Raw genomic sequence first — 11,696 nt, 5'->3', positions numbered from 1 at the left:
TCTTTCAAGATCGTTGGCGGTCATAACATCTACTGTCATACTTCACTAATGGTTGTCATAAAGATAGATAGATAGATAGATAGATAGATAGATAGATAGATAGATAGATAGGGATAATGAATATCCATATGCTGGTTTATATAAACAATATGTTGATATTGAATCATCTACTCAGCTAGCACCATAAGTATCTGTTTTTACAACATATTGCTGAATTCTCCTGGGTGCCGCGTTAGAAACAAACAATCAGTGGATCGTCTGGTCCAGACTCACTCTACAGTAGCGTTGAAAGTTGCCCATGTGTGGTCACAGCATGTTGACTGAACTAACAGTTTGTGTACTTCACAGTACTGTATATACAGTAGACAGTCCTCTGTTCATGGAGAAGCAATAAGGGCTTGTTTGAATTTGACCACCGCCGTTCCGTGTTTTTGAAACCATACGGCACTTGGACATCTCAAGGATATCATATCATGTGTATCTCACTTTTCGGTAAGGGAAAACATTTTGACACATTGACCCATCTTGTCCATGGTTAATCCTGCATATGACATGTATTTCCCCCAACCGGAAGTGTTGTCATTAAATCGGAAGTACTCATAACTTGTTTAGCAAGGTGACCAGAGGAATTTAGTTTTCTGTTTCTATATTTTGTTGTTTAAAGCCAAAACATGACCGCGGTCTGTAAATACTCGAGTCTGGTGATTAACATCATGAGCATCGACTTCCGCAGTTGAGATACGATGACATGCTTCAACCAAGTTAGCGAGCATGTCTACCCGATCCCGTTTTCGCCTCTTACTGCAGGCATGGGTTGCTGAAGACTCCAATTCAAACCCGGATCTTCACGGGGTATGACAATAAAGACCCATAGGAAAAACTAATCAGTCGGTCTGACGAATAATGAATGTAATGTGTCCATTTTAACATATTTATTGCAAAGCATATTCATAAAGCATTGAGACTGCAATGTGACATTGTGACAATTTCCGATATTTCAAGCAAAAATGCATGATATTTGTTTAATAATACATATAATAAAAATCCACTATGTCCATTGTTGTCTTTTTGAAGCATATATACTAGTACATGTTTAGGGATATATAGAACAAATAACAGTATGAGAAATAAAATAAACTTAACTTGATTTCATGCATGAAACATATTTTTCCGTAAACCTATTCGGTAATAGCAAGCAAACAATAAATGTTGTCCAGGGTTTTCTTTAGGGTGTGATCATATTTCTGAGCCCACCAAGACTAGCAACTGTTTTATGGTAGGGCATTTCCAAATTTGACGCATCAGTGATAAAATTATGTCTGATGCAATTCTCTATTTTGGACCTGTACCATCATGTTCTCATGTTTCAAGTGATCAATTGACATGGCTTTGCATTGTCTGTGACGGGAGCCACCGGTGGGGCATGAAAACACTATTCGCGAACACCTGGTGTTTGATAGTGATTCATAAACACATGCTAATTATATCATACAATACACTCTGCTCTTTGTACACATTTCTTATTATTATGGAAAGGGTTTTGTCGCTTTTTACATGTAATTAACCCAACAGTGAATATATATTATCTAGATTTAAGACATTAAGTGTGAAATCTGTTCATAACATATGACATTGGACTTCATTATTTTGAATATTGATGAACACTAGATATTCAGCCGAAATTTTCGTTATATACCAGACAATTACCTCGCCTTAACGTTACAAACAGACGCCCTGGTGTTCATCAATATTCAAAATAATAAAGACCAATGACATGTAATGTAAAACTTTGTAAAACACCTGCAAAATTAATGTATTATCTGAAGTGCAATATCGATATCTTTATCCTGCCTGTGACTCATTTTAAAATATACTTCCCAGACGAGAAAGTGGGTTTTTATCAAAATATTCAGCAAAATGTTTATAGTAGGATAATGCCTCTACAACAACTGGAGTACTAGGATTGTGTTATCCGCACTCTGTGCTTTGATACAATGTACATATCAGACGTTTGATGCCAATACCCAAGACTTTGTGAAATCCCATCATGTCTTCTGTACCCTATATGAATAGAGCAGTCTTCAAATCTTCATGAGGTGAGGTGAGGTGAAATTGGGGTTAACGTCGCGTCAAAGATTATTGCACTTATATAGCGACGTGCAAGCACGTGTATGTGTGTGTGTGGCTGCTTGTACTAGTCCGGGCTGATGCCGATTTATAGTGCTAGCTCACTGAGATACCATGCCGCAGTTTAACATGAATACCCCACTCAGACACAGTATACTGACTCCGAGCCGACCAGTCCTTGTTTTAGCCCCTTAATGCCGAGCGCCAGACAGGGTAACAACAAGTACAATCTTTTAACGTCTTTTTGTATGACGCGGCCCGGGATCGAACCCTGGACCTTCCGCTCTCCGGGCGGAGGCTCTACCACAAGACCACGGAGGCGGTCTTCAAATCTTCATGAAATATGGAAACGGACTTTCACCAATGGTTGCACTTGGAATGGCTGTTTAGATGTTTAACACTTAGTCTAATAATCAAAATTGTTTTGTAAAGTTGTGCTCTGGCTTAGCCTTGGTGTAATGAGCAAGCCTGTAACATCATACACGTCTTTCTCAGTTCTACTTCTTTTTGAAAGTGATACATCTGGACGTCATTGATCACAACGTACATGTTGGTGTTGTTGATGTTGTCAACGAGACTGTCGGACAGGATGCTGGGGTTGGCGGGGTCTCTAGTACTTTCATTTCTGGTTCTCCCTCTGTGTAATGTCCAGTGAGCACGTCTGCATAATACATTTGCTTATGACCGTTGTCATTTGGACGGGAGAAACGATCGCCTGCAAAGTAACTGGAACTGACGGTGAAATAGGGGCCCTAGCCATAGTACATTACTGAAATATATAATGTTACATGATGAAATATCCATAACATAAACTTAAAATATATACAGAATAGAAAACTCAGTATAATGTCGGTTATAACGAACTCACAGTACAACTGATTTTTATTGGTATTAATCGTAGTTCTTTACAAACACATATATAAAGCAAACGGACGGGACCAAAAAACAGTTCGTTACATCCGTCAGTTCGGTATAAGCGTGTTCGTTATAAGCGTAGTTTACTGAAAATTATGCATAAAATAAATACGCAGATTAATGTATCCCTTTCAAAAATACATGTCATCTTATGTGTTATTGTGCGAATATGCTCGGGAACTGATTGTTCTTAACGGTTCATGAGACTTAAGATTTTTATGTGTCTGAGATTTGTTGGTGTTATTATAAAATATCTGTAAAATCCAGTTTCTAAACAGTATTTCTGTATTGACAAATCCACTGGTAAGAATGTACAATGTAAAATAAGTTTTTAAGCGGATTGTGAACTACCCATACAAGATGTAGGATGTAACTCCTTTATGCTAATAGTGTAGGAACCATAGTTTACCAAAAATCACCTTTCAGGGAATGTGCCATCCCAAAAGCTCACTTGAACCTTCTGATCATGATAAATACCTGCTCCATATCTTCGACTGAAACCATGAATGTTCATAATGGTTGTAGAACCACCGGGCGTGCCGTGCCAAAGATGGCGCTCCACGTCTATGTTTGGATCCTTATGTCTGGTCGACATTTCACGTCTATGCATCACGTACTGGAAGTGGAGCGTGCAGTTCTGGATCCTCTCCATCTGACATGTCCCCATCTCAACGTGCGCTTGCTTTCAACGTTATTATTTTTTATTATGATGTATACAAAGTCGCATCACCTCCAGAATTCATGAAGAGCAACAGAGTGAAACAATTGAAGAATGTGATATGGGTAACATTTGCAAAGCAGATGGGATGCTTTATTATTATGAAAAGAAATTTGTCACAATTTTTGTCAGAATCAAAGGGCGTGTGGTGAAGTCAAACCTGTCAGTCCTTAATCTTTAATACGTCGATTTGTGGCAAGATAGATATGGGTTTGATAAAAATATTGTTCCTTGCAAGTTGATAATGTCTTATTGATAGTTAACACCTGCACGGAACTTCCTAGCCACCGGTTAATTTTCAAATAGTTCCTATGCCATTAGACTCCAGTGTTTGGGCAGGGGTGTGTGTCCAGCTATGCCCGCATAGCTACACTATATTTCTGACAAGTATACACTGTGTTTCAAGATTCCTACATCCATGGATGTATCCTCCATAAATGGATGCATTAATGGCTGACAGCAGTAGTCAGGGATATCCTTGTGGATAGAACCATGGATACGTAGAGGGAAAAAAAACTAATTTCTTCGCAAAATAAAAATACTGTAAAAACATATTATTGATGTTGACTAGACACATTTTACTTGAATGTAGAGGAATTTGACGAATCTGAATTTTATTCAAACTTGAATGACGTACGGAATATGCAGCTTATTGTCATATGACGTGACTGTGTATGTATACCAAGTGATGACAGTTCTAATCAGTAGGAGGTCACCATGCCCCACTTTCAATGAGTAGCATACATGATGTCTATAGTTTTGTTACACTGAATGCCGCCTGGGGGTGTCATATTTGGTTTACATGTGTGGGGCCATGAAGTCACACATTGGTAATTTATAAAGTACTGTTGCACCAACTCCCTGTGTTGGTATGGCGTGTATGTGAGAGATTACACCAATGTTATATACACATAATAGCACGTGGTTGCCGTAACTGGGGCTCAAGGTAAACAAACTTGAAGTGCATATAACTTTTGTATCAAGCTGGAGCCTCTGGTTTATTGATTAACTGTATTGAGCATGACTTTATGTGCGAGAATTGATTTAAACAGTTAACCTGTCTCCATTGTAAATTCAGTGGTTGGAACTGTTATTACAGAATAATTAAAGCGACAAACCCCTTTCCAGATCCTATAGAATTCTCTGCAAAAAGCCGAGATTTTGGAGATTGTGGTTAACAACTGCTTGTTGTTAACGTTTTATGAGAGATAGAATTTTTATGTGTCTGAGATTTGTTGATGTTATCTAAACAATCTGTAAACTCCAGTTTCATAACAGTATATATGTATTGACAAATCCACTGATAAGAAGGCACGAAGTAAAATCAGTTCTTAAACGGTTTGTGAACTACCCAAACAATATGGAGATGTTACTTCCTTATTCTAATAGTGTATGAACCAAAGTTTACCAACATTCATGGTTCAGGGAGTGTACCATCCCAACTGTTCACTTGAACCTTCTGGTCATGTTAATTACCTGATCCATATTTTTGTCACTCTGAATATCCCTGCCTAGACATGCAGTATTGTCTTGGTTGAAACAAGGTCTTCACAATTATAACATGTACATTGTTTATGTGATATATTCTTTCTCAGCTGAAAGTTTAAATATCGGGCAAAAGTCTCACATATTTGGGTATGCAGTGACTATCAACCGATCCAAATTCAAGACATGTATTTTCATAGGATCTTGATTTATTTGGACATTAGTAAATACAATTTGGAGTATTCAATAATACGTATGATATTGATGTCACAAATGTTAACCAAGGCTTGACAACAGTCCAGCAAAAGTGTGACATTTGGCTGCTTCCAGACATTAAAGACTGAAACGATCCACACGCTCTTGAGAATAAGAAAGTAGTACTTCGTTAAAAATAGCTGTTGAAAGAACCACAAAATAACAACACAACATTTTATTGCCTTTCATCAATGTTATTGAAATAGTGATGATTGATATATTTATCATGTTCAAGGGAAATATTTTACTTCGGTTCCCTTTCTCTGTTTGTCAAATTTGCCTTTAAATAAAATCATGTTGTTTAATCATAAAACCTTGTGTAATTTGTTAACGTCAAATGACAACCCGTCGCCTAAGGCGTCGCGATTCGCTGTGCAGAGCTGCGTCCCTTAGGCATGAGGGACCTATGATTGTGGGTTTGAATCCTGGTTCGCCCCGATTATGTTTCTAGGTTTGTCAGCACCATACCCGTGCTCGTGGGTTTCACCGAAGCGGTAAACGTCTGAGACCTGCATCACTTCGGGCTTTCCTCCACACAATAAGCTGTCACGCTCCGATATAACTGGAATAATGTAAAAAACTGACTCACTCACTCGGAGAGCGGAAGGTCCGGGGTTCGATCCCCGGCCGCGTCATGCCAAAAGAAGCTTAGTGAGATGGTACGTGTTGTTCCTCTGTCTCGTGCTCGGCATTAAAGAGCTAAAACAAGGACTGGTCGGCTCGGAGTCAGTATACTGTGTCTGACTGGGATATTCATGTTAAGCATGGTATGTTAGTGGGCTAGCACTATAAAATCGATATTAGTCCGGACCTGTACAAGCAGCCACACACACACTTGCATGTACGTCGCTATATAACTGCAATAATCTTTGACGCGATGTTAAACCCCATTTCATTTCACCTATCTATGACTAAACACAATGACATGTTCAAGATGAAGCAACTGTTCAAACACACGCTCCATCATCCACTGTCCACCCTGGTCTTCCTTCACCTGCTCCCTCCAACCGGACAGAAGGCTAATCTATGCAGTCGTACAATCCCTCGTTCTCGTGTCTGGTAGTGTCTGTGTTTACGTACAAGTGGACACCACCCTCTTCAGATGTCTGAGTTATCGCTTCTGTGTCCCCTTTATTTATGCCATTTGCAGGCCCTTGTTTACATCCTGTAGAACAGTAGACAGTGAGTTGAAATATGGTATGTCATCAGGATGATTAACTAGCTTACACAGTTTGTTTGCTGCTTAACGCCGCACTCAGCAATATTCCAGCTATATGATGGCGGTCTGTAAATAATCGGGCCTGGACGAGACAATCCAGTGATTGACATCATGAGCATCGATCCACGCAATTTGGATACGATGACATGCAACAACCAAGTCAGCGAGCCTGACCACCCGATCCCGTTAGTCGCCTTTTACAAGCATAGCCGCCTTTTCAGCAAGTATGTGTTGCTGAAGAGCTATTCTACCCCGGATCTTCACGGGTCTGATAACGGTTTAACAGCACGCACCGGAAAGTCGTTACTATTGAAAACATAGTGACTCATCCTTATCATTTTGTCATTAGTTCATACATCCTCTATGCAGCTGACTTATACACTTATGTGCTGATAACTTAGCTCACATGTACGTTTTACATGCATGTCTGTTTATGTGGGAAAGCTCGAAGTATTATAACAAATTAGATCAGTTGCAACTTCATTGTTATCAATGTCTGTTGAAACGCAACATCCGTTTCTTTTTATTAGTAAACACTAACAAACCTGATACTACACTGAAAGGCAATAGAAACGTCACTTCTGAAAATGTCGATAAAACTTAACAGACACTGGCAGTTACATGTTCTGTGGTCAGTAAACTCATTTAACGTTCTACTGCTTCTTCTTGTTGCCTTAAAGTCCATTTAAATGGAGTGCTTTGCCCAAACGCAGCCTACAAAAGTGCAATGGGACTCAGTTGCGGACAAGTCTTGTAAAAAACATGATGCACGTGCATATCGTGGATGGTTTGGGTATAAAAGATACCCAAAACTGTTAAGCTGGCTTTCGTTATTTCGATTCATCAGCCATGCCAAGATTATCAGGAAATGAGAGACAACAAGCGGAAGGCTGCACGGAGGCCAGAGTTCACAGGTCGTTGCAAATGCATTCAATGTCAACGTCAGAACGATATATCGTTTGCAACATCGCCACAACACCACCGACGACCGACCGTGTAGTGGTCGTCCTAGAGTCACTACTCCCAGACAATATCGGTTTATGATACGCCAACATCCGCAGAACCGATTCCGAATGGCCACTGAAACAGCTCGGCAAACCATTTGCAACCACCAGCGTGCCATCAGTGATCGTACAGTCCGACGTCGCCTAACTGCCAACAACATCTCGTGCCACCGCCCTGCTCGTGTACCCATCCTGAGAGATCGTCACCGACTGCAATGGGCCAGAGAGAATCAAAATTGGCGTCAACAGCAATGGAGAAGAATCATCTTCACTGATGAAAGTCGCTACTGTGTTTCAACGGTGGATGGCAGAGTCAGGGTCTGGCGAAGGAGGGGCGAACGTTATGCTGATGCTTGTGTTATGGAACGAGACCCGTGGGGCGGCCCAAGCATCATGGTTTGGGGTGGAATCGGACTGAACCAGAGAGTGGGACCTGTGTTTTTTTCAGAATATTGGTCCAGGCAGGGGTAATGGCATCACAGCTCTCCGCTGCATTGGCCAAGTCCTCAGACCCCATATCGTGCCTTTTTTGCCCGTCATCAAAACCACACCTTTCAGCAAGACAACGCCCGTCCCCACACTGCCAGAGTCACCAGGGACATCCTCCAGCAGCACAACATCCAAATCATGCCTTGGCCTGTCCTCAGCCCGGATTTGAATCCCATTGAACACTTGTGGGATGAGATCCAACGCCGACTCAACGCCCAAGGCCGACAACTGCAGTAGAGCTGCGTGTAGCGTTCCTGAGGATATGGGCACATATCCCAATGGCCTTCATCAACAGTCTAGTCCACTCAATGTAAAGGTGGGGCGGTCGGGTAGCCTAGTGGTTAAAGCGTTCGCTCGTCACGCCGAAGACCCGGGTTCGATTCCCGACATGGGTACAATGTGTGAAGCCCATTTCTGGTGTCCCCCGCCTTTATATTGCTGGAATATTGCTAAAAGCGGCGTAAAACCATACTCACTCACTCACCCCATGTAAAAATGATGTGTGGCTGTAGTCAACACCCGTGGTGGCCACACCAGGTACTGATTTTGAACCCCCTGTGATGTCTTGTGGTGCCTCCCCAAATTCACAATTCGCTAAAACATTCCCCAGACTGTTAATTTCATGTGGGTCAAACACTGACTTTCTCCCATGTCTTTACTTACATATATAAGCATTTGAAAATAAACATGTTTATATGATACATCCACATGACGTTTCTTTTGCCTTTCAGTGTAGTATATGATTTACGCCATATGCACTATCTCGCTCACATGCGCGAACATAATGATAACATTCCATTTTCACTGTTTCCACAAAAAACACCCTTCCTACCTCTGGCAGCTTTTATCCGCTGAGTTTTCTCCATCATCATATTCACGATTGAAGAACCTTCGGCCGTCTCCATATTAAAAACACCTTCTCCAGACAACGATTTCCGCCCAGCTTCAAAAGTGAAGTGGGTGCGAGACTTTCCATAGTTCCGGATGTGTATGTATGGCCACTCATAGATGACCCGGTTGGATTTGACATCACACAGACACAAGCTTGTGTCCTTCACAGCAATGTTATACACCCCTTTGAGATGACAGCGCTTGTGCGTCTTCTCGTCCCCTTTGATGTTGACTCTGAACAACGACTGATTCTCCATAGTCTGTGTATATACAATGCGGGCGTCACTCGGCGAGAATGTGCATTAACACTGTCATTGGTTGAGCTTGTTAACGCATGTTCACATCCCAGAGTGTGGCGTTGACAGTTTGATACATGTTGGAAATATGTACAATCACAAATACACCAATATTGTCACACTCCCCAAACACCATGGATGTACAGATGGAGTTTGTCCGTTAACGGGTCCTCAAAATTCGATATGGCAATGCAGTGATCCGATAGAAACTTGCAGGGTGCATTACTTCCTTGTCAGGAATAAACATTACACTGTGTTGCTCGTTTGCTCGACGGGATCGAATTACAAAGCCTTATTCAAACTTGTTTAGCAGGTTTACCAATACCCAACACGGTGAGTCATTATCTACTGTTCACGTCTCTTACGTCGTTTGTTGTAAACTACACGCTATGAAGGGTATCATATGTGCTTTACAAACGTTCATGCAAACATAAAACGACTACCTGACAACACGATCAATACAAATAGTAACGTATGTGGGGCATGCTGTACAAGTACGACAGTCGCCCGTGTACATGTATGTTAAAGAAACAAAGCTTCACTTTCATGAAATATATCACACGTTGGTGTTTTTTGTAAGGGATTGGGCGGTTCGGTTTGGGATAATACAATACAAGGAGCGAGTGAGTTGGGTTTCACGCCGCTTTTAACAGTACAGTAAACTACGGTTATAACGAATACGCTTATAACGAACTGACGGATATAACGAAGTTTCCTCTTTTGTCCCGACGAATTGCTGTAGTTATGCTGTATATGTGCATATAACGAACTACGGTTATAACGAACTAAAATTAGAAGTCCCTTTGAGTTCGTTATAAACGTTTACTGTATTCCAGTTATATCACGGCGTGTCAGCTTATTTTGGGAGGGCAGCCCAAAGTGATGCAGGTCTCAGACGTTTACCACTTCGGTGAAGCCCACGAGCACGGATATGGTGCTGACAAACCTAGAAACATAATCGGGGCGAACCGGGATGCGAACCCACAAACATAGGTGCCTGGTGTGCCCAAGGGACGCAACTCTGCACAGTGAATCGCGGGGCCTTAGACGACTGGGCATCCCGTCAGTTACTAAAGCGAGATCACCATACTAGGAACATGGGGACTTACAGTGCCTTTGCTTCCTGCATGGACCCCGGCAGGATTTATATCATCCCTTCTTTTTGTAAGGAGAGTTGTGAAGTGTGTGTGTATTACAGCTTCAAGTTAACGATGATGAACAACCAGATACATACTGAACAATGCCATCATACCTTTATGTGTATTCACGTTATCCTATTCTCGTCTACATCTGTTCTACTGACAACGTCTTGCTGTATTATCTACTTATCTGGTATTCATCGTCAAGGCGGAACTTGACAAGGCTACAGCCTTTGGTGTTTACATTTCACAACTTTTGAGATACAATCGAGCATATGATGCTCTTGCTCGGAAGTTGTTTGATCAAGGTTACAACATTCAAGGCCTCAGTGAAGCTTTCAACACGTTTTATGGTTGACATGTGGCGGACATTTCAGGACACGCCCACCTTTTCGAGAACTCCTGATATCATCACTATTTGATAGTGATTCATAAACGCACGCTCATGATGTAGTCGGAATCGTACAATCTATTGCATATGGAAGGGGTTTTGTCGTTTATTTATACAACAAGGCAGATGTCTTAGACACAGAAGTACGATGTATGCATATAATTTCTGATCGGATTGGCCAAAAGAAGGTAATTTGGCCAAGAAGTTATGCTTCGGGTATATAGATGACCTGATATATTCCCTTCCACTGATTCACTCACCTGAAGTAGAAATAAAGGAGACCAGTGAACCGCCTCATCTGTTTGGAATATTGCTGAATGCGGCGTTAAACAACAAACAAACAAACAAATCATTTTAGATCTAGGGATAACAATTCAAAGTGATAAACCACTCTCAACGAAACCGTATGACAAGAGGGAACAGGAAGAGATTTCTTATGAATGTGGAAAGGTTTTTTTCGCTTTTATTTGCAATGAACGAACATGTTTTGTAACGTTTAGTGTTATTCAGCCGTTAAATTCCCGTCACAGTCGCCTTGACATAGTTGGAGGTATGGACGGTGATACACAGGTAACCATCCTACTGAATTGCCGAAGTGGTTGAGTGAGTATGGTTTTACGCCGCCTGTAGCAATAGTCCAGCAAAATCACGGCGGGGGACACCAGAAATGGGTTTCAAACATTATTCCCATGTGGGGAATCGAACCCGGGTCTTCGACATAATGAGCGAACGCTTTAACCACTAGGCTACCCGACCGACCGCATCGC

The 11,696-nt window shown here is 41.4% G+C and overlaps 1 protein-coding gene across 1 annotated transcript; it reads right to left on the bottom strand.

Moving 5' to 3' along the window:
• Positions 1 to 5,660: 5,660 nt before the first annotated feature.
• LOC124125512 (docking protein 2-like) lies at positions 5,661 to 9,820 on the bottom strand. The gene is made up of 2 exons (XM_046488836.2): positions 9,045 to 9,820; positions 5,661 to 6,665 (listed from the first exon to the last, which is right to left on the bottom strand). The coding sequence occupies exons 1-2, from the start codon at positions 9,358 to 9,360 to the stop codon at positions 6,520 to 6,522; spliced, it is 462 nt and encodes a 153-aa protein (XP_046344792.1). The 5' UTR covers positions 9,361 to 9,820; the 3' UTR covers positions 5,661 to 6,519.
• Between the last annotated feature and the right edge of the window lie 1,876 nt (positions 9,821 to 11,696).

This window comes from Haliotis rufescens, unplaced genomic scaffold (assembly GCF_023055435.1).
Source record: "Haliotis rufescens isolate VD_foot unplaced genomic scaffold, xgHalRufe1.0.p SCAF_96, whole genome shotgun sequence".
Classification (NCBI taxonomy): Eukaryota; Metazoa; Mollusca; class Gastropoda; order Lepetellida; family Haliotidae; genus Haliotis; species Haliotis rufescens.
The sequence above is the reverse complement of the archived record's forward strand: the minus strand, read 5'-3'. Positions and strand labels throughout refer to the sequence as shown.

Bases quoted from the DNA above. Each gene is read 5' to 3' on its own strand.
- LOC124125512 (XM_046488836.2), bottom strand. From the start codon at position 9,360: ATGGAGAATCAGTCGTTGTTCAGAGTCAACATCAAAGGGGACGAGAAG. The intron at 6,666-9,044 runs GTAGGAAGGGTG...ACTGTTCTACAG, and splicing joins GCGGATAAAAGCTGCCAGAG to GATGTAAACAAGGGCCTGCA.